Source organism: Tachypleus tridentatus, chromosome 13 (genome assembly GCF_004210375.1).
Source record: "Tachypleus tridentatus isolate NWPU-2018 chromosome 13, ASM421037v1, whole genome shotgun sequence".
In the NCBI taxonomy this organism is placed as follows: domain Eukaryota; kingdom Metazoa; phylum Arthropoda; class Merostomata; order Xiphosura; family Limulidae; genus Tachypleus; species Tachypleus tridentatus.
In genome coordinates, this window is record NC_134837.1 from 238,028,876 (window position 1) to 238,053,863 (window position 24,988).

The window sequence follows — 24,988 nt, forward strand, 5'->3', positions numbered from 1 at the left end:
AAAAAAAATTGATTGGATATTATTCAAGTTTTATCTTGTGTTTTCTATCCTTCTTGTAAATTACTGTTGTGAAATTAGCTCACTTGATAAAAATTTTGAGGTTTTGGTTAATATTCTTTTGTGACTAGAGCTTTATGCTGCTTGTAAGAGTATGAAAAGAGGCTAAAGCATTATGCTTATTATTCAAGAACAGATTTTCTAAATAATATTTTAAAAAATTACTGTGAATTATTTGTCTTAGTTTAATTATTTGAGCACAACATAATAAACTGAAAAGTGATTAGTATGGTGAGATATACTTGATTTGTCTAGGAAAAACTGGGTTGAAATGTGATAGATCATGTCCAGAAGGGTTTTATGGTCAAGACTGCAAACAAAAATGCAACTGTAAAAATGGTGCAGCATGTAATCCTGTTACAGGATATTGTTTTTGCAAAGCTGGATATACAGGAGTAACATGTGAACAGAAGTGCAAGGTCAGTTAACTGAAATATGTTGTTTGTGTTTATTCTGCTGTTTCATAACACATTCATATAAAATTTCAAAAGTCACAATGATAAGGCTTTTAGAAAAGTGTTATGTTTGAAGTTACTAATTTTTTAAGAAAAAAATATAAAAACCGTAAATGATTTCATTAAATTCTGTCAGAAAGATGTATTGGAGTTGTATGTAAACTGGCTGAAACAAAAAATGTTGTTACTACTCACATTACTTTCCTTCTCTTAAAGTGAATGAAACTGTTATGGTGAGGGGCAATTCAATTTAATTATTACCATGGTTAATCAAGGTACATTCATGTCTTGACTAATAAATTAGCTATAACCAGTTGATGTTAGTGTAGCCAATTTGGTATTTAAAAAAAAATGTTTTATGGTTGTTACTATTCCATGCAAACATCTGTTGGTTTGTTTATAAGATGATTTATGGAGAATAAACATACTTGAGACATTTTACTACTGATTAATGCTGTTGTTGTTAATTAATCAACAGAATATACCATGCATCAGTCTAACAAATGTGTTAGAATCAATTTCGATTTCTAGTGTTTTGTCGCATTTCTTGTTAGTCCTTTATTGACTGTAAACCATGAACATATAATACAGCATTTTGTTATTTTTTATCTGCCATAAGTTACTAACTAGTAGCAGAATTTTACAGTAAAGCTGCACCTATAAAATTTAAATATTTTTCTGAAATATTGTTTGTATGAACAACAAAATATTCAGTGAAGTGGTGTAACTTGGATTTTCTTCCAAAGCAATAAAGCGCATTGGACTAATAAATGCAGAAAAAAATGTGTTGAATTTGAAATGTTATAAGAGTTTTTTTTTTTTTTAATTGATTAAGAGTGTTAATCCAGTATATGTATAAATACAAGTTTTGAGTTTCAAAAACTACTGCCCCTCGGTGTGGATTCCTGTACGTGGTGAGGGGACCTCCCAGGGAAGGTTCTGTTCTATCTGGTTACCTTCTCTGGGATCTAAACATCCACCCACGTGTTTGCCGTGCGTGGCGACCCGTGAAGGGGAGGAGAGGATCCTGGTGGTTGAGGGGTCCAACCCTAACACACCACTTTGGCCTCGAATTCCTGTAGACGGGCGGCCTTTGGGTGGCCCCCCTTGGGTCAATCGGCTGGTTCACTTGGGCTAGAGTCAACCAAGCACCAGTGTTGGAAGTTCTCAACGGGTGTTGTGGACATTGTGCCTGATGCTGGTGTTTGGGTATAATGCTAACGAAACCCTGGCGTTGCTGCATTGCCCTTGCATGACATTGTAGTGCGTCCCCTCATAGGGCTCCATGGTGGGTGGGGTCAGTGGGTACCGAAATTTTTTCTTTTTCCTATGGATCCTCTAAAAAATTTAAATAAAATTGTAAAAAAACAGTCAATGGGTAAGCGACCACATCTTGAATACTCAGAACAGCAATCTTCAACATCAGTAACACATGTACCTCATTTTCTTGTATTACATTCTCTTTTGGAAAAACCTTTAGGGCAAATGTCCCCTTTTTTATTCAAAAGGGACTAGAGGGACTTGCTGGCTCTCCAAAGTCAGTAAAGAAACTTCGATCTGGTGACATATTGGTTGAAGCATCCACATTCCAACACAGTGAACTCCTCTTGAATTCAAAGGCAATTGGGGATATACCTATTGAGGTTACACCCCATGCTACCTTGAATTCTTCACGAGGAGTTATTGTTGAAAGGAATTTGAAGAACGCTCCCGAGTCAGAGATTCTCGCTGGTCTCTCCACTCAAGGAGTTTCTGCAGTGAGGCATCTCCACTCACAAAGATGGAGTTACACTGCCAACAAATACCCTCGTTTTAACATTTACTTCACCATGTGCACCTGCCACCATCAAGGCAGGTTATCTCATTTGCAGGGTTCGGGCCATACATACCAAACCCTCTTCGATGTTTCCAATGTCAGAGATTCGTCCACTCAAAGACATATTGTCGTGGTTCTCTGACATGTGCTCGTTGTGGAGGCAAGGACCACGATGCCTATGACTGTGACATGAACCCACATTGCGTAAACTGCAATGGTTCTCACCCCTCCTACTTTCATTCTTGCCCAAAATGGTTGGGGGAAAAAGAGGTGCAGCGTTTGAAAACGACACATAACAATAGTTATCCTGAGGCTCGGAAATTGCTGTCCACAACTCCATCTCGGACATATGCTGCTGCACTTCATTCCACAACTACAGTGGGAGTGCAGACAGATCTCTCTATGCCTCCAAGAGAATCGTTTTCAAAACAAATGAAAAGCCTTTTGACCTCCGTGGTTAAAAACGTTGATGAATCGTCTTCCACACCCATCTCTGTTCCTTCCATACCTTCCAACAAACGTCACGATCCACGTCCTTCAGTTTCAAATACAGGCATTTCTTCTGATACATCTTTTTCTCCCACCACAAGAGACAAAACAATTATTTGTTCGCATCCTCAGTCACTGGATTCCCCTTCCAAGAACAAAAACCTGCCCACACGGACCCAGAGCAGGATCCATGGAGGTTGATAGACCTCCTCCGACTAAAGACAGCAAAGAAAAAAGACGTGGTTGTAAACTGAAGGGTTCTCCAGCCACTTCACCTACCCATTCTCAAAAATGGCAAACTTCATACAATGGAACTGTTGAGGTTTACGTTCTAATCTGGATGATATCAAAATGCTGATTGCTTCCTACCATCCTGTTTGTCTTTCTTTACAAGAAACATTTCTCAAAACTGCTATTACTGTCTCCATTCGGCAGTTTTCTCTGTACAGAAATGACAGGTTGTGTGATGGTCGAGTACATGGAGGGGTGGCACTGTTGGTTGATCAACACGTGCCCACCCTGTCTTTGTCACTCAACACACCCTTGGAGGCTGTAGCCATCTGTGTTTCCTTGGGTCATACCATCACTGTTTGTTCTCTGTACCTGTTCCCTGGAGAGACATATGATCAATCAGATCTTGATGCTCGTTGAACAATTGCCATCTCCATTTCTAATCCTAGGGATTTTAATGGACATCATCCCTCTGGGAAGTGCTATTATTGATGGGAGGGGCCGATCTGTAGAGCGGATGCTCTCTGATCACAATCTTTCTCTTTTCAATACTGGTTCTTCCACTTACTTTCATGCACCTAGTCAGTCCTTTACTGCTATTGATCTCTCAGTTTGCTCCCCTTCACTATTCTCCCATTTTTCATGGAGGGTTGACAATAATCCACTAGGCAGTGATCATTTTCCCATCCTTTTGAGAGAGACTGGCGTGATCGATGCCACCCTACCTGCGTGCCCGGTGGAAGCTGGATCAGGCAGACTGGTCCACTTTCACTGCTCTCGCAGAACTTGATCCTGCCATCGTAAATCAGCCATCAATAGACGACTGTGTAGCAGCGGTAACTGACTGTATTACACATGCAGCTGCTCAGTGTATTCCTAAAACCTCGACATGTTTTCCACGATATCCTCGTCCGTGGTGGAATCCTGCTTGCCACTTAGCTCGGAAGGCTCAAAAGCTGTCCTGGGATACTTTTCATAGATATCACACACTTTCAAACCGGGTTGCTTTCCAACGGGCCCGTGCACATGCTAGGTGGGTAAGACGTCAAAGCCAGAAGGAATCTTGGATTAAGTTCACAACCAGCATATCTTCTACCACCAGTTCCAAGATCATATGGGACAGGATTCAAAGGTTAATGGGCACTACAATTCTGTCCCCCTCTCGATCCTACTCTCTGATGGTCAGGAGGTGACTGATGTTCAGAACATCGCTAACACTCTAGGTGAAAGCTTTTGCCGGGTATCTAGCACTTCTGCTTGTTCCTCCACCTTCCTGACCATCAAGACTCAGGCAGAGTGATCACCTCTTTCCTTTCGAACTGACTATTCTTTGACTATAATTGTCCCTTTACCCTGGTGGAACTAAAAATGGCCCTTCATCGGTCTGCCAGTATGTGTGTTGGACCTGATGATATTCATTATGACATGCTGCACCATCTATCTCCTTATTCTCTTGATGTCCTTCTGATTCTTTTCAACTGGATCTGGCAGGAGAATGTTTTTCCTGATGCCTGGCGCCAGGCTATTATTTTACCTTTCTCTAAGCCAGGGAAAGATTCCTTCAAACTACCGTCCAATTGCTTTGACGAGCTGTCTCTGTAAGACATTAGAAAAGATGGTTAATGCTCGTCTTGTTTGGTTCCTTGAATCAAACAACCTCCTCTCGCCCACCCAGTGTGGGTTCCATCGACAGCACTTCACCACAGACCACCTAATTCGTCTTGAAACATCTATCAGAGAAGCCTTTCTCAACTGCCAACATCTTGTATCAATATTCTTTGACATAGAGAAGGCTTACGACACAACATGGAGGTATGGCGTTTTGCGAGATCTCCATACATATGGGTTACGTGGCCATCTACCCATGTTTATTAAAAAATTTTTAATGGACAGGAGATTCCAAGTTTGTGTGGGTTCGACACTTTCTCGTTCTTTTGTACAGGAACTTAGAGTCCCTCAAGGCTGTGTATTGAGTGTTACACTCTTCAGTATAAAGATAAATGCCATCACTGAACAACTCCCTCTCACTGTTGCGAATGGGCTGTATGTCGACGACTTTCACATCTCATGTCAGTCAAAACTGTATGTCAAACATGAGAATATATTGTATGCATGCACTTTGATTTGACCTTTATACCACACATAAAGCAGCGGGTATTCACATCCTCCTGATCCTGAACTTGGGGCAGATCGCTGTGAAGTTTTGCTGCCAGTGGTCCCGGAGACCAAGTTCTTGGGGCTTATCTTTGATCGTAAACTGGATCCCACCTGGAAATGTGTTTTCCTTCCTCGGTGGGCAGTACTTTTTCTGAACAGACGATCTGTCATTGCTCCGTTTGGCCTTCGCATCTGGGCACAATTGGATGAATTGGGTCTGTCCTTGGATAACATGGCAGATTCCACAGGTTGGCCCATCCCACCATGGCTTATTACAGCCCCCAAATGTGACCTTTCTTTCAGTCACCTAAAAAAGGCAGATACTCCAGATTGGAAGTACCGTCTTTTATTCAATGAATATCTTTCAAACAATCATTCAGTTCCCATTTATACAGATGGTTCCAAATCAGGTAATTCAGTGGGCTCTGCTATAGTTTGCTATGGGTCAGTAGTTGCATGCAGAATCCCTTCTACAGCTTCTGTGTTCACTGCTGAACTGTATGCCATATCTCTTGCCCTGGATCATATTGCAGCTGAGCAGTACTTCAACTGCACTATTTATACTGATTCGCTTAGTTCTATACTTGCCTTGAAATCGCTACACGTCAGCTCATATCCTATTCTCGCTGATATTCGAAACCGACTGGCCCATTTCTCATTAGCAGCTACTTTAATCCAGTTTTTCTGGATACCAGGTCATGTTGGTATTCGCGGGAACAAGCTTGCAGACATGGCAGCTAAATATGTCTGCTTCAGCACCATCACTCCTATGCCTATTCTGTACATGGACTATGGTGTTGTCTTCAAGGCTCGGCTCCGTGCCAGCTGGCAGTCCACTTGGGGTGAGCAACGTGACAACAAACTTTTTCAAATCAAACCCAAATTGGACTTTGGCCATCTAGCTTCCGTAAAGTTCGAAGGAGGAAATTGTTCTCACTAGGCTACGATTGGTCACAGTTTTTAACTCATCATTTTCTTTTATCTGGAACTGATGCACCAATGTGTAGTTTGTGTAACACTCAAATCACTATCAGCCACGTTTTACTTTCTTGCCATCGTTACAATTCTCAACGACGGCAATATTTTAAACATATTTTTTCCCAGGGTCAGTCTGTAACATTGGACAGAGTTATTGGTGATGGTGACTCTGTCCACCTTGATAATGTTTTTAATTTTTTAATGGCCATTAATCTTTTTAATCTCATTTAAGTGTTCCATATTTATTCATTACACCTTTTTAATTGTGGTTCCTTTTTTACAGTTTTAATCTCTCTCCTTTAATTTGAATTGGACAAATGGCCAGAACATTAAATAACTCGACACCAGGACTGGAAAGGCCAACTTCAGGTGACTAACGCTACTGTTTGAACTACTTGTTAGTCGTCCTGGCGAGTTGTTGTTATACTTTTGCTGCATATCATTTCACACTTTTACTACTTTACCTTTTGTTACTGGCCATATTGACTCATAACCCAGAACCAGGACTGGAAAGACCAACTTCAGGTGACTGACAGTGGTTTTTATACTTACCTGTTAGTCTTCCTGGCGGGTTATGATCATTACCATTCTGCTACAGGTAGTCCTTTACAACTTTGTTGACTGGATGTCAACATTGGTTTTTACGCCATTTTCTGTTTTAATTGCCGTTTTGCTTTTATCTTCAATTACTTTTACAAATTTTACTCCATTTACTTGACTTTTATTTTACTCCATTTACTTGATTTTTTTGTCTCTTAAAACTTTTATTCTTTTACATTTTGATAATAGCTTTTACTAACCCGAACCAGGACTGGAAAGGCCAACTTCAGGTGGACGGTGGTTCTTGAACTTACCTGGTCTTCCTGGCTAGTTATGATCTCATTGTTACAATTTTGTTTTACACCATTTTCTGTTTTAATTGCTGTTTTGTTTTTATGTATCAAATTTTTAAAACTTACTATTCTTTTACATTTTGATAAAACTCTATTCTTTTATTTTGATACACATGACACATAACCCGAACCAGGACTGGAAAGACCAACTTCAGGTGACTGACGGTGGTTCTTGAACTTACCTGTTAGTCTTCCTGGCGGGTTATGACCATTACCTTTTTGCTAGAGTAAATACCTTACAACTTCTTATACTCTGCCCTCTATCTTAACATTGTAGACTAGGTGTCAACATTGGTTTTATACTTTTTTGTTTTACCTTCATTTCCATTTATGTCTATTACTACATTTATTTATTTATTTTTTACATTTTTACCGAATGTCTGGCACAGATAGCCTCGCTGCTTTGTGCGATAAAACACTAAATCAATCAATCAATCAATCAAAACTACTGTCTTGGAATACAACCTCATCAGTTGTAATATTTTAGGCATTTTATATCACTACTTTCATTACTTTCTTTTCATTCTGTAAACAAATGATATTCAGAGTTTTAACTGCCAAGACTTAGTTTTATTTACATTTGGTTGTTGCTATAAAGCTAGAAATGATGTGTTTAATTAACTGTAGAGTTCATTGAAATATATACAGTGCATATTGAATTTTCAGCAAGGCTATTTTGGATTCAATTGTACAAGTTCTTGTGACTGTGAACTAAGCCATATCTCAAGCTGTGATCACAGAACTGGAACATGTCATTGTTTACCACCATGGACAGGTAGGTATAATTAGTTGTGTGGTTATATGTCCTTAGAACCATTTCATGTACCCTTTAGGAATCTCAGTAAGCTAAGACAGATTTTAAAATCAAAATTGTTTATTTGGATTGTATGTTTGTTTTGGTAAAATAAAATGTAAAAGTTAAATGCTTCTGATAAAATGTAATAGTAAAAATAATGCATTGGAGTCATCTGAGAAAGCTTTAGTACTTCAAAGAAGTACACATATGCAATCTTATTAAATGTTTTGAATCCCTAATATCATATATTATTTGTACTAGTTATAACTCCTTTAGATTATAATTTATTCATCACTATATTCCATTGTCTTCTCTGCAAAACTATTAATAACTGATTTCCATAGTTGAAATAAATTGTTACATTTACATGAGTTGTAGGAACATCCAAAATAAACTTCTCTCACAGTTTGAAATCTTAAAAACCCTATAGAATAAGTTTCATCAAACTCCAAGTTTTAGCTTGAAAAAATTCTACCCAGCAGCTATTTTTATCACAGAATTATTCTTTTTTGCTCACAATGTCTTTTGGTTGCATCACATTATGGTTTATGGAGTTTTTGTATTGTACATTCAGTACGTATTTTAGATTCTTTATTGCTTTGTGATTTTCACAAAACATTTTAAAGAGAAATCTTTTTGTTATGTATTTAAATTTTAGTGTTCAAATTGCAGTATTTCAGTGATTTTGGAATGATATTGTGGGCATGGAAAGAAAAGATTTTTCCTTAAAAATACCATAACTAATTTGTCAACTTTAATTTTAAAATATTTTTACATAGTAAATCATAGAGTCTATTAATTTACTCTTGATATGTATATATATTTTATTTGAGGTATATGAAGAAGCAAAAAAAATATTTGGGTAGTCAAGTTAAAGATTTTGTAGATAATTTACCATAACTTTCCCACAATGGGTAGATCAAAGTGTGCATGCCATAACCTGTTACAGAATTGTATTCAAAATGTAATTAAATTAGTTTAATATTGATGTATGCAAATAAACTTGGTATCAAAACATAATCACTAAGCCAAATTTTAATATCATATATGTTTTCACTTCTTATGTTTATAAAAAAATATTTTTGTTTAAGTCCTTAAATAGAATTCTAGTATGAGAATAATGGCATTTGTTCTCTACTTATTCCTCTTTAATATTTTTACCACTCATCTATGATACATGGAATCTATTGTAAATTATTCACTATAATACAGATAGCACTAAGACAAGGCCTAGTTTCTATAGAATTCAATCGTATTTGTTTATGGAGTCATAAATTAGAAAATTAGACCCACTTACCATGCCCAACTTTCACATCCTTTCTCACAGATTGCCATTAATTCTCTCTGACATTTTCTAATATATCACCATTTATAACCAACAAAAAGGCAAAGTTTTAATCTATTGAATGATGTATTATGCTACCTTGTTTTCATTGCAGAATGTTGTCAGTATTGTTATCAATTTGAAACTGTCTCGTGGTGTTCAGATCAAGCAACTTAGTGAATTAAAGCCCCTCTTGTCTTAGTTGGAAAGTGAGCTAATATTAGTTATAGGACATTGTGTGCTTTGCTCTCTCAGATGCATAATTCAAGTAAATGATTATTTAGTACTCTAATGTTGTCATTATATTAAAAAAAATGTTTAAATTTCATTAACAGCTGTCAACAAAAACATGATATCAGATGCAAGTACTGTAGCTTTTTATTGTTATAAGAGTAATTGAGGTGTAAAATATTAGAAATTTATTAGGTTAAATTATGTAAAGTGATGATAAAACGTTTTGTGAGGTAGGTATGCTTGCAGGCATCTTAGGCATTACATCATTCAACACAGCTACACATTCAGTAAGTGATTTACAATTTCTATGACAGGCTTGTTAATTAGACATGGTTTGAAGGACAGTAACATTAAATATAAACAGATGTATACTGTTATGAGATTTTAGCTATTTATGATAGCAATTGTAGTGTTCTGAAGGGTAATTTAGATTTATTTCATAGTTTTTTATGGTGATTATGAGGTTGGTGAAATTGACCAACCCTTTGTAGAGTTAGAGTAGAGAAAATAACAGATAAGTTATAACATTTTACTAAAAAAAAATGTTTGATATTCATTTGGGAGCCATCCTGGTTTTTCACTTGCAGCTACACTTTTGTTCTCTAAGGAATATGTTTACCTTGAATATTTGAAAATTTATCTTGAAAAAATCTTCCAGATCTCATCAGTGTCACCAAATAACTTAGCTTTCAAACTCACAATAGATAATTATTGTCTCATCTCTTAAAATTTGCTTTTTTTGAAATTTGTAGTCGAAATATCATTATTCCTTTTATCTATATACGGCAAAACATTGAACGTAATAAAGGAATGATTACTTGTACCCACATGTTCCCTAATTTTTACTTTTTTGTTCATTTCTGTATTTGAATTAAAAAATAAACAACTAAAATAGCATTGTTTCTAGTAGGTTCTTTGAATAATTGGTGACAAAAGCTGTCTTGAACAATTTCCAAAAACTTTTCTCTCTTGTGGTTTGACTCTTGACATTTTTCAGTCTATATGCATGAAATTAAAATTATTCATAATTGTGACTTCATTAATAGCTTCAGTCTTAATATCATTGCTATTTTTGTCAGTATCATATGGTGGTCTGTAAAACTTCCCACTAAAAGCCTTTCCTTTTTATATACACTAATGGAAACCCAAATGGATTCAGTATCCTCACTATTGTTTTTGATATCCTCAACTTCAACAGGATGTAACTCACATTTTACCCTCCTATCCCTCTCTTTAGTACTCTGTCTTTATTAAATAGCTTGTAACCTTGTATTTCAAATAAATTTGTCATCAGAATATCTGTGTTTAACCATGTTTTGATTATTCCATTATTTCCATTCCTATAAGTCCTCTGAAGTCATCTGTTTTATTTCTTATATTTCTAGCATTATAATAGTAACAATGAAGCCTACTTGTATAACTACTTCTGTACTTAGTTCCTATGTTAAATATGTCTCTGCCCCCAGTTTGTTTGTTTTTGGTGGTGTTTTTTTTTTCTTTTTTTTTTGCATTTAGTTTATCCTGACCTTTACTAATGTTTAGTGCTAGCTTAAAACTTCTCTTATAGCTTAGTTAATAGCCTTAGCAAACAAGTCAGCCCTTATTCTACTTAAATATAATTTTTTCATTAGAAAAAGCTTCCTTCTTCTGTTGAACTGATCCCACAAGTACAACTGCGTATCTGCTCCTACTTGCATATTAACCTAAGCCTAGCTTTTAGTTTTAGTGACCTACTTATAATTTCATCCTCACAAGTAATTTTGAGCAGTATCCCTGACACAATTATGTTCTTTTTTTTAAATGCTTTTATTATCCCCTTGTCCTTATTGGTTAGTTCCTCTGACCTACTTTTCCCTATCTTGTTAACCCCTACATGCACAACAAAAACGGCATCCGCTATCCCCTTTTATTGTATTTCTTGCACTGTCTGTTATATCCCCCACCTACGCTCGTGGGTACCGTAATCTAATTATTTTCTCCCTATTTACCCCATAGACTATCCTGTCTACATGCCTTAATAAGAAATTATCTATAACATCCTTATCATCCACCTTTGTCCCTTTTGCTTTCTTTCTCTCCAATAATTCCTTATCCACAAAAGTTGAGTGGTGAAATCTGTTGCCCAATTGAACAAGCTCAATTCAATTATATCCATTGCTTTTACCCTTATAGTACTCTTTCTAACTTACTGAAAGTCATTGTTAACTGATATATTCCTTACATGTGAAAGCTTAATCCCTCTGCAATCTTGCTATAATTTCCCACAGTATACACTTTCTCTTTATTTATTGCCTTTGCTTTAAGTATGATAGCCTACAACATCTTCTCCAGTCCACATGTTCTTTCTACAAATTGTGCATCTTCATTACTAGATTTCTTGAAAGTGCACAACAGTTCTGAGTTTCCATACAAAACCTGGTCATTGCCTCCAATATATCAAAAAACCATGAATGCTTAATTCTCTTACACTAGCCTTAACCATTGTATTTATGCTTATAGCCTGGAAATAAATTCCCAATACCAAAAGTAGTTGCATTTTGTCAACACTGTTACTGTTAAGCCTAGCATTTAAGAACGAATTATACCAGTTTTTTTTTTTTTTATATAACTACTTTGTCTTCACATAGAGGTAATTAAGTATATCTTTAATCATAAAGAACTTAGAAAATAGAACTTTATTAGAAGTGACAATAACTAGTCTTTACTTTGAAATGTAGACAATGTTAATAATAGTGTATTTGGCCTGATTTATATTATAACCTACCTATAACTATAAGCTGAAATTAAACTGATGGACCTGTGTTCAAGTAAACAAATTACTCCTTAAAACACAGGGAGATAATAAACTAGTCTTTAACTTGTATTTATCTAATTAAACAATATATTAACCTGTTACAGTTTACCAGTTAGGCCTAAAGTACCATTACAGTTCCTAAGCTTAATTTAACGTTTAAGTACTATTTAAACCACTAAACTCTGAAGTTAAAACTTTGGCCACCTTACTTTTACCTACCATTCTTACTAAATCTAGCTACTTGTTACTGAATCTAAATTACAACAATGATAATATTAATGTTAAATAATTTTAACACATCTATAAGAGTTTAACTTTTCAAGGCCTGCTTTCTTCTGTAGTGTCTTCTGTCATAATAAGCCTGTTAAACTCTTGACATAAATCTTAGTAATGATTGTTTGATCTCAGAAATTAATTTTAAAAATATGAAATGTTGTCATGCATGTAAAGTAGAATTTCAAAAGTGGTATCTTACCTCCTCCCAAGCTTGTCTGTCAGTTTGAAAATACAGTAAAACCTGTTTAAGGTGAAATTGCACAGGACCTAGTAAAATTTTCATCTTAAGCAAGTTTTCTGGCTTAAACATAGTGAACATGCATTTCCTTGATTATATATAATTTTTGAGCAGAACATCATATTTGCTTGACTAAAGGGAAGTAAGACGTGTGAATAAATTTATTATACTGCTTGTGCTATATTTATTAGAATAAGAAAAAAAATAGACATTCAAAATATACATAAGTACACAAAATCTTAAATTTATTTGAAGAAAATATCCAATTTCAACTGTTTCGTTTTTTTTTTTTAATGGGCTTTCTCATGCAGTTAAAAGAGAACACCAATTCTATGGTCATTTCATAAAGTTCATTTTCCCCCTTCATTTTTGCTTACAATTTGACAGCATTAATATAACTTAACACTTGTGAAGAAGTAGGAGTTTGTATTTCCTCACTATCTTTTCCATTTTGTTCATCTTCTGAATCTCTCACACTGTTACCATCTTGCAATTTTATTACAGATTTTTATTTAAATCAATTTCATCAGTTTCTGTTAAAACATTCTTAACATTCACAAAACTTTCTACATTTACAGAATCATCTGCATCAGTCTTCTCGATCAGAGTTTGGATTTCACTAGAATTGTCATAACAAACAACTTTTAAGAAAAATGAGGGTATTTAGTAGCTTTTTTCAAAAAATGAGGGTATTAAGAAAGTTTTCTCTGAATTTTAAAATTAGGGAAGATGGCAATTTTTTTTTGTGAGAATTATTTAAAAGTTAGAATTTTGCACTTAAAAGACAAATATATTTCTCCAAATCATGAATCTAATATAACTCCAAAAATAATGACAGCAGAAAAAAACAAAAAACAGAATATATTTAACCAATACTTTCTGTAACAAAATATCTAGAATTTATTAATAATTAAAGAAATTATTAATTAAACAAGAATTTAATAATATTTAAAGAGTATGTTAATTAAATAAGAAATTAATATTTAATAAAAAACATTTTTTCTGCCTTACTCAGGTTCTAATCCTACTTGTTGATAGATGAGGTAGGTGAAAGATAGTTTTCCATCCATGTTATGCAGGTTCTGCCATATAGAGGGCCTTTTATAAGAGAAATCTTAAGATAATGCTGCAAAATTTTGATATTTCTGGCTTGTACAGATTTCTGCCCTATGCATTTTCTGGTTCATACAGGTTTTACTGTATATAGTAACAGAGAAACTGACAGAGATTCAAAACTAAAAAATGTTTCAAAAAAGATGAATGTCTACTCAACAAGTGATAGAGATATGCATAACTTTTTCAGAAAGTATTTCAGGGAGTATGAGCAATCATAAAAGCAACGAGTTCTGTATTTGTGAAACAGACGGTTCTGCAAGTGAAAGTGAGGAACATGCCACTTAAGTGCTATTACCACCAAAGCAGCTTTCTAGATGTAAAAGAGATCATGTCAGAAGCAGCAGTCCTGGAAAACCCTTTGCAGTACCAGCTGCTTTACTGATGTCATCTTCTGCTGCAGGTGCCCCAGCTGTGCCAGCAACTTCACCAGGTACAGTACCAACCACGTCAATTGCAGCTGTGCCAGAAACTTCACCAGGTACAATACCAACCACACCAACTCCAGCTGTGCCAGCAATTTCACTAGGTACAGTACCAACCACACCAATTCCAGCTGCACCACTAGTGACATCTGGCATACAGGAGATTGAAAGAGGTGGAACAATGTGGAATATTATGAACCTTAGTGTTGAGGCTACAGGAAGATGAGCTGTACAGAATGTTTTGACAGAAAATCCATGTCCCACACAGTGTGCAAAATGTAATATTGATAATCCTGGTGGTGCTTTTCACTTATTGCTTGATATGTGAATGCTGTATTACATCCAGTGATATACTGAAGCAGAGATGCTTATAGTGTAAAATGATGGTTTCTGAAAAATGTATCTGGAAAAATAATAAGCATTTTATTACACTTTTATATATGTGTGAGGCATATGGTGGCAAATGAATATCCTGGAGAACTTTTGGTCTGCATAGTGGGAAATTTCTTTTTTTCAGAAACAATGACAAAAAAAATCAAGAAATTTTGACATTTTTGCATTTTGACTTGAGAGCAACAAGAGATGACCAATTTCAAACAGACAAATTTGCCCTGACATGAATAATTTGGTGTGGCTTTATTGAAAACAGCATTATCTGCTACAAATGTAGAGAGAACATTGCTGTGGAAAAGCAACTGTTTCTTATAGAAGCATTTTGTTGTTCGATACAGTACATAGCAAATTAAGCAGACAAATTTAGTTTGCAGTAAACATTACCTCATAATGCATTCTGAATGGTTTCTCCTTCTATTGACAAAGATGAATCTCACCCGAATGATTAGCAATTGGCATACAGGGTGGTACTTGGGCTATAATAACACTGTACTTAGGAAAAAGAGAGAATTGTGACTGTATACAACTTTTTGTTTCATTGAAATGGATAAAGGTGTTGCAGAGAAAAACAAAACCAGCCCTATTGTAACAGTGAACAAATCACGAAAAGAGCTTCCACCATCTGAGCAAAATATACAATCAGAGCTGTACACTAGTGCAATTTTGAAATGTGGCTACATTGCTACATTGAATGTTTACAAGTGCAAGCCAAGGAAGAATGTTTGCATTCTCAGCTGAGAGTCACAGGTCGGTTGACATTAGCACTTCTGACAATAAAAAACAGGACACTGTTTTTGAACAACCAAAGGAAATATGGAGTGCATATTTCAGATCAGATAACACATCAGTACTGTAAAAGCTAGTTCTTGTCTGTGGCCAGTTGCAGTATTTTACAATGTCTTGGATGTGGCAACCTTCAGTCAGGAGGGATTTTATCTTTATGTTGGCCTCTAAGCTTTCACAAAAACTGCAAAGCACCAAACATCTCAGCCTGAATTCAATGTTGTATCCAGTGAAACACACAAAATAAGACAATGCTAATTAGCTAAATGTAATGAAAACAGAAGTTCAGATAAGTGTGCCCTGTGTGAAATACATGTGGTAAATACACAGTGAAAGTTAAAAAGTTTCATATTTATGGATTGTGTCACTTAGACTTGTTTATAATGGGAGTTGTATAATTTTTTTCATTTTTTCTTAATGAATACGTACTATTTAGAATAATTTACCTTCTAGTTTGTATTTAAATTTTTGTTTTTACATAAAGATATTTATAGCTGCTAAGTAAATTGTTGATTTTCATACATTTATTTTATTATAATATCCAAATTATTGAAATTTTTTTCTTTCACAATTGTTCATTTTAACATATTGTTTCTGCTGTAATTGTATTTGATTTGATGTTTCTAAATAAAACTTTTGAGTTTATCCAGTAATTTGTCTTTCATTTTAAAACTGATATTCTAATATGTAGCAGTGCAAATGACAGCAATAAAGTGGTTCTAGATATGATTGAGACCCTGGAAGTTTCTAGCATTAAAAGGTTTTTTGAGATCATGACTAGAAATTTTTTCTAATTGTATTTGATTCAGTGAGAATTATGTAAACCTACAGTATGTTTTAAAGCTTTAACTCATCTTCTAATTATTCAGTAAATCTTGTTTAGTATTTTAAGCAAGAAATTTGTCTACAGTATAGTGTTCTCCTCAAAACTCTTTTGGGCCTTTATTAGAACAAAGTCATATCATTATGCAGATTTTTTTACAGAAATATTAGATTGAGAACTACTTTATTAGTGACAGTGCCTTTATTTTATATTAAGTTTAAGCTTTGCATAACTATGCTTAATAGAAAAATAGCTGTAGAAAATGAAGTATTATATTAAGTTTGTTTTATTATTAGGAGGAAAAACTGTGATACTAGAAACTAAAGAAAAAGAAAAGGAAAACAACCAGTATAGTTGTTTTAAACTGATCTTGAATGTTATTTGAAAACCTTTTTATTTTCTTAATATGACAGGTGCTCGATGTGAGAGTCAAAGTGACTTGGAAATTTTTGATTTAACATATAGCAAGAAATGTAATTGCAAGAATAACTCTTACTGTGATACTAGCACAGGGAATTGTTCTTGTTTTCGTGGGTGGACTGGGACTACCTGTAATAAAAGTGAGTGTTTAGTATCTCTACAGATTTTTATGTTAATAAAGATAATATGAAAAAGTATGTTCATTATATACAAATAATTGTTTCAGATATTATGCTGACTCTTTTTTTAAAATATGTCTGTGCCTTATACTGTCATCTATAATTTATGCTACACTTGTAATTGTTACGTAATATGGTATTTTATTTTTTGTGCAGTTTTTCTTAAGTCCATCTACCTGTACTGCTTTGTGCATATTTTTAAAAAATGCCTTAAATAATTTCAAGATATTTTCAATTTATCTTTTGCAGAATATTTCATCTTAATCTTGTCTTTGGATGGTTTATATATGCAAACTTCTTTTATAAAGATTGTATTAATCTTTTTCTTGGTATTGCCTGCTTAGTGTATTTTTGGATCTTATTCACTTTTTGTTGGTTTCTTTGTGACACCGACTGTGTTATGTTTCTTTCTTTTATCAAAGTAATGTTTTGTTTGATATTTGAATATATTAAGCATGTTAGAGAATCTTTTTCAAGGGCCCCCCCTCACTAGTATAGTGGTATGTCTACAGATTTACAATGCTAAAATCAGGGGTTTGATTCCCCTCAGTGGGCTCAGCAGATAGTCCAATGTGGCTTTACTGTAAGAAAACACATGCTTTTTCAAGGGTGCCAACTGTTTTCTAAGTTTCTTCAGCACATTTGAGGCTTACAGAGCTAACTTGTAGGGTTTGTATGTGTAGCTTTTTCTTAATATATATATATTGTCTTGGACTCCAAAATGGCTATTGTTTTCCAACCAACATGATGAATCCTGTATTTCACAAAAGAAATCATTAATATTGGATATAGTATGGTGTGCTTTACATGGTGTAATATATTCTCTTTCACTCATGAGTTATTAAGAGTGATATGGCAGATCGTTGGATGTCCTTTTCATGTTTACATATAAGTGGACAGTTTTGATTGGTTTCAAAAGCATTTTGAAGTCTTCATCACTTGTTTAAAAATAAAGTTTGTAGGATGCTCAAAGGAATGGGTGCAGAAAGTGGTAAGGAAAGAGGTTTAGATTCATAGAAGATTTGGCTATTAGTTTTTTGTCCATCTTTTTTTCTCCTTTCATACAGTTACCCTTTTCACTCAGTACCTGTAACCTTCTAAACTTTTTTTATATTTCAACATCTCACATTAATAATATTTTTGAATTATATTTTACATGTCTGAACTTATTCTTAAGGAAATATCTTTATTTTTATTTTAAGTATGCCCACCAGGATATTTTGGTCAGAAATGTTTGGAAACATGTCCAGAATGTAAACATAGTGAACATACCTGTCATCATGTAACTGGTAGTTGCTCCTGTCAGTCAGGTTACACAGGACTCCTCTGCATAAACAGTAAGTATAAGTATGATCAACTGGTGTAGGTTTAAATTTTTAAAGAAGTACCATTAAACAAGGATGATAAATTAGAAAATAAGCTATTCAAGAAGCCAAGGTAATGAATGTGCAAACAAGAGGGCTGGACCTTTACTTTTATAAACATTCAACTTTCATTAGTAATTATCTTAAGATGTATGTCTAAATTATGGTACCTTAATATTTATTTAACACTTGGACTTGAAATACTGATTGTGAACAGAGCTGTTTAAAAGGCAGTAGTTTCCATTGTTTACACATATTGTGGTATACAATTTCAATAATGAACTGATTTTTAAGTAGTAAATGTGAAAAACAGTCCTGGTGCTAACTTTTATTATATTTCTTCCTTAATAAAGTTGATATTAGCCCCTTCACTATGGCAATAGCATTCATTCCGTGTTTAGAACATTAAAATATTGCAATTTTTAATATATAACTTTGAAACCACTAGAAAAACATTCTTTATAATTTAACATTTGAATCCTTTGTTTCATGATATCTAATGTCATATTCATTGATCTTTTAATAGCACTGAAAAATAAGTTATGTGGAATTTTTAGGTCTACTGCTCTCAGTTACATAATTTATTCTTTGTTTTATACACATGTTGACACACTTTATAGGCCTCCAGTGTTCAAAACTTTTGAATAAATCTCAAATTTCTTTGATTTTTCTGTGATGGTAGGGAAGGAGTTCCTTTATATAAGTGAAAGCATATTTGAACTAATCGCACACACACACAGTTATTGTTTCTCAAGTTTATAAGAGATAAGAATGATAAACAGAAGCAGATTATGTATGAAAAACGGCTGGTATGGGTAGAGAAAACACTATGTAGAGGAGCTTTCTCTACCCATATCAGCCGTTTTTACATATATAACTCTCTAAAGTGGGTTTTCTGGTCATCACAGGAACAGAAGCAGAAGTAAAGCAGCAAGCTGTTGGAGAATCCACAGGATTTATCAAAAACATTTTTGCAACAAAACATGATATTATTAAAGATATTAAATGGTCACATGACTGAGTCATCTACTATACAACATATAATCATTAGAGAATTTCCTTGGGAGGCATTATGTGCATAGCCAATAAAAACTACTTTTGTGAGGATACAGGGAAAAAGTTTAATATGTGCCGAAGGTTCAATGGTACATCATTACATGTAATCAAATATCATACTACAGGCCTTATAACACAGTACACAAAAAGAGTTAAAGAAAAATGTTCTGTAGCTTATAACATTTTATATTTTTAGCCTTTAAACTACTGTATTTCTAATTCCTTATATAGTTTTTCTCTTTTATGTAATGTTTTTGACATAGTGAGCAGTTAATAGCAGTAATAAAGGTGAAATTTTTTTCAAAAAAAGAAAAACACCAATAGTCTATAGTAATTTAATTAATCTTTAAAATATAAAATATTTGCCCTGATTACAATTCACTCATGACAACAGGTATATTGAATTGTACCTTCTGCTCTTAGCACAGTTTTTAAAGCATTATATTTGTTAACTTTGCTAACATTTTATAGCAATGGTGTTTGCAATACCTACTGTATTTTTATCTATTCATTTTATAATTATAATAAAGCCAATAAACAGAATCTGCTTAAAATGTCCTGTTCAGTTTTAGGTAAATAATTATGGATGTGATGTCAAAGGAAGAAAATTTGAGAAAAGGGCTTATTTTTGTTTGTTTTTTAATTAAGTGTTTGACACAAGAAGCTAGGTTTATACAGACAAATTGATTGACATAAAACTTTATTTGTAAGCTAAAGAATAAAAATATATTAATGTACAGTGATGGCTATTATTTATTATCTTATAAAGGAAAATATATAAAATTAATGAGGATGTGTTAAAGAAAGTACAAAAATCCACTGATTTAGGACTTTTCAAATGAAATCATGATATTAAACAAAAATAAATAATTGTGTCAATGCTATAAAGAAATATTAAAGTGAAGAGGATGACTTAGAAATAAATTAGTGTGTTGTGAATATAATAAGGGTAATGTGTATGTTTAATTCACTATAAAAATGGAAGAATGGAAAATAAGCTTTTTAGAATCAGAGTAGCTTGGCTATAAAATTCTGAGAAAAAATCAGAAGCATTTTTACAGTCATATTTAAATCATCTACTGCTGAAAAATATGGGAAAACCAAAATTGAAAGAATACTTTTTCACATTTTGGGCATAACGTTTTATTAGATACAGACATCTCTGAGCTATGATGTATTAGTTTTCTCTGAAAGTAATGCACTTTATGACAATATCTGAATAAAAGAAGTATTTAAAATTTTTTCATATTCTCTCTTTATTAAGAAATTAAAATTTATAACCTACACTTATAAAATAAACAGGACAATTAATGATAATATAGATAACTAGTACTAGCTATATGTTGAAAAGAGAATATATTTTCAGCAAATAAAAGTTTTTGCTTGAGTTGTACAATATTTTAAGTTGCTGAGTCATTGAACATTTTAAACTATTTATTATTGAAAGTAGAATTAATAATTTTAGTTGACTAGAAAGCAAAGATTAAATACATTTAAATTAACTCTTTCACAACAGTTTTTCTTGATTTTGCATTTAGAGCATAAATCAATTTTAGATGCACTAGCGTATCTGTAGTAAGAAACAGAGTAACTAATTCTCTATGATTCTTTTACCTTTCAGGTCTGTAAGCAGGAAGGGCAGGTATATAAAATAAAAGCTTTAAAATTCCCATGTATTAATTAGGGTTTTAGTCAAAGTGAAAGAAATTTAATTTTTGCTCATAGATAACAGAAAAATATGATGTAGTATGGTAAAATGTTTAATTTATGTTTTTGTGTAAAAGTCTTATGTGATATTCATGTGTTGGAGAATAATATTTTTTTAATATCTTTTTTTTTTTAATGTTGTATTTATATTATTGTGTGTTTGTGCAAAAAGTGTGTTAAACTTGGAAATATTTCTCTTTTAATGTATACGTGTTTGTAGTATGTTTTTGTCAACAGCATGTCCTGAAAATTGGTGGGGGCCTCAGTGTAAGGAAAAGTGCCACTGCAACAATAAAGGAGAATGTGATCCAGTCACAGGTGAATGTCTCTGTCACTTTGGATGGAAAGGAATAGATTGTTCAACACGTGAGTAACATGAGTCTTTTATATTATTCTCTCTTAACTCTCAACACAGCTCTGATAATTTGACCAATCACATAATCTCTTTGTTCTCGTTTAAAGTCTTCATAGGTTTAATACTTCTGACTATCAATAGTCTTTCACGTATATCCTATTTTATAGTGAAGTATGTTTAAGAAACCAAAATAAATATTTGTCTGTGAATATATTTAGTATTTCTTTTGAACAATCTGTGTGCATAATAAGATGTTATCATGTTGAGATTAAAAATACTTTTCTCATTTAAAAAATTACATTTCTTTTTGTAATCCCTAAAACCTCCTAAATACATTTCAAACGTTTTTTTAGCAAAACTTTATATTTTATATTATTTTCTCTACCCTCACACAAAATTGGATTAGTCAATTTGACCAACCTTGTAACTACCAAAAAAATTGAAATAAATTTAAAAGACCTTTTTTTTTCTTTCTAAAATAACTTTATCACATGGAGCTACATTCATTTATCTTAAGTAGCTTTAAGATTGTAACAGTATGTCTATTTATAATTAAATTTTATTGTTTGATTTCCCTTTGAACCATGTATAACTACTATTCACTTCACTATAAGTTGTAAATTATGTGAGGTCGGGGTACATGCAGCTTGTAACTATATATATATCAAATTGCATTACACACTTGCTGCTTGTGTGTGTGTCTCATGAAACATTTGTTTTTTATATTGTTATTTTATTTAACCTGTTCATAACTAACCTAAACATATCTCTATTTTTACATTTTAGTTACTTTTATAATAATAAATAAGCAATAATAGTGAAAAACAAGAAATTACGTACTTACCTATTTTCTTTGCAATTGCCGTCAGTTGTCGAGGACATTTAGGCCTAATTTTTTTATACTAATGGTAGTAAAGCATTACATAAATTTTATATAATTAAGTAATGCACCAAAAAACATATATTAATTACAATAGACAAAAAAATGAACATTTTTACTGACCTTCTAACTATTTAACAAGAGCTGTTGCAAATTCATCTAAGCTAGTCTTTAAGTTTTCACTGGAATGTTGCTTGTACTCTTCTGTTCAGAACACAGTTTTATGCATTGTCATTTGATGGATGAAATCCTTTACTTTCTGTCAGTTATGTGTAATATATCATTAAATATAAAAGACAATTATCAACATATCTTAAAAGAAAGGATGCAAAAGATGGGTGTGGCAGGATGGGTCAATTTTCTATTGATAGCTTTCTAACAAAATTGTTTAATTTCTTACTCTTTCAAGGGGTGGTGGAAAAATAAGAGAAGACTAAATGTCTAGAGAAAATATGTAATGAGAAAGGATTAAATACTATATGAAAATTATAAGTGAATGCAACACTTTTTTTATCATTAGAGTACATAAAGGAATCTAGTGTAGAAGGGTCATGGAACTGTGTACTAGTGTTATATAATTTTGGATTTGAAACTGTGGAAAATATTTGTATTTCTAGCAAAACAAATATATATATATATATATATATATATATATATACACACACACACAACATATGAAAGAAAATGATTTTGCTTTAAACATTCTAAACCAAATAAACACACAGAACAAATACATATTTCTTTCTTTGGTGCTTGGTTTATATGGGAAAAAAAAAATCTCATGGCTCCAAAAAGAACATTTCTTGTCTGTGTATACTGTTTTTTTCAATGTTTTTAGATGTTAATATATGGTGCATGTTAAGGTGAAAAGGATTGTAAAAATAGGCCTAGAAACCATAGAAAGCTCCAAATTTAATGTTGTAAAAACTTAATTATTTCAAGGAATATCTAAAAGTGTAATATTAGATATAAATACATATGGGCTAGTCAGTTATAAATAAATGAGAGCAAGTCATTCAGTGTTTTGTTTTCAGTTAGTATATAAGCAGTCATTCAATTGAGGTATTTGGATCCATGTTAATCATGAACTTATCCAGTTAAGCTTATTTTTAAATTATTTATGACACCATTAGCAAGGTATTTTCATTTAAATATCATTTGTTAAACTTAAACCTACAAGGTGCAAAAGTGTAAAAGTGATAGCAGCTTGTAAAGATGTTAAGGAAGAAATAAACTCATTTGTTGTTATTGTATGAACTGAACTTCAAATTATTTTCACCAAGTAATTTAATACAACCTAACCAGAGAAAGTAATTTTACAGTTAAACCTTGTTTTTTGACTTCTATATGCAGTATGATGACAACCACATTTTGATCCTTTTTTTTTTATTATTTGTCTTGGAAATACAATATTTTAGTTTTAATTCTCTTGTATTGTCCTGATTTTCTATGAAATCTTACCTGGAAGCAAAATATTTTTAGCAGTACTAATGATGATCCATTTATGATTTTTGTAATTCATATAGCCTGTCCATCTGGAACATTTGGATTTAATTGCACTCAGAATTGTACTTGTCAGAATGATGGTAGGTGCCGTGCAAGTGATGGGCATTGCCTCTGTTCTCCAGGATGGATGGGTTATAGTTGTTTTAGTGGTAAGTTGTAAATGCACATTATTATCATAATATGGTAACCAGCACAATGTAACATTTAACATTAAAACTTTCACCAATGTTTGGCTTTGTTAAAATTCAGTTTAAGAAATTTGAATATGATGAATAATGCTTTTCAATTGATTCTGAATTTTCTAACCATATTTTTTACTTTCTGATTTTGTAATATCAAACACAAAATATGATTTCTATAAGTGTTCCTTATGTTAATCAATAAATATTTATTAATTGTAAGTTAAACATATATAATTTTGAAATTCATATATAGTGTGTGATATTGCTAATATTACGAATTAAAATTGTTTATTATTTGACATCATATATATTTATCAACTTGAATTTATAACATTTCTCATAGATATTTGAAAGTTTTATAAAATTGCTTTTCTTTTTCATCATGTGATTTTGTTTGAGTGGATTGAAGAGTTTGAAGACTGGTAGGCTATGCTTCAACCTTCATATTGAAAATATAAATTTTACTGTATACCTTGTATTTTTTAATGTAATTTTATTATTTCAACAAATATTTTTTGAGAACAAAATATAAAACTATAGCTTCTCTACAGAAGGAATCAGTTTCTAAATAGCTCAGTTTTTCAAATGTATAAGGACACGCGATTAGCCTTGCTCAAGCATTGCTTTTAGAAAACTTTAAAATTGAACTAGAAAGATATTGGAATAATTTTATTAATAGTAAATGTAGGTCCTTACTTTTCTACAAGTGAAATTTAATGAAAAAGTTGATTACTCCAATCAATTAAGTACCAAAAGAAACAATCCACAATAACTTCAAATTTTCAGTTTTTTCAGTATGGACTCAGTCATTTTGCCTGACCTAGTAATCTCTAGGTGATCATAAAAGTATTCGTAATAATGTGATGCAAAATTTCAGTAAACATTACAAATATTTTGTTAAATAAAAAAATATTAAAATTTTCAGTTAAGTATTTGTTTTAAGTATTTGCCTATAATAGTATGGACTTGGAGCATTGAATAAGTTAGATTCAAGGAAATTTTTAGGTTATGATTAAAAATTCTCTTATTCATTTTAAAACTTTCAAATTTCATTTGCATAATTT

The 24,988-nt window shown here is 32.7% G+C and overlaps 1 protein-coding gene across 4 annotated transcripts in view; it reads left to right on the top strand.

Annotated features, from left to right (window-relative positions):
• Window positions 1–24,988, top strand: part of LOC143236598 (uncharacterized) — a 110,221-nt gene that overhangs the window by 59,922 nt on the left and 25,311 nt on the right. For all 4 annotated transcript variants that reach the window (XM_076474898.1, XM_076474899.1, XM_076474900.1 and 1 more), the window contains 6 exons: window positions 313–476; window positions 7,743–7,851; window positions 16,689–16,835; window positions 18,077–18,211; window positions 21,239–21,367; window positions 23,763–23,891. In XM_076474898.1, the coding sequence (XP_076331013.1) occupies window positions 313–476; window positions 7,743–7,851; window positions 16,689–16,835; window positions 18,077–18,211; window positions 21,239–21,367; window positions 23,763–23,891 (813 nt within the window). The remainder of the gene's footprint in view (window positions 1–312; window positions 477–7,742; window positions 7,852–16,688; window positions 16,836–18,076; window positions 18,212–21,238; window positions 21,368–23,762; window positions 23,892–24,988) is intronic.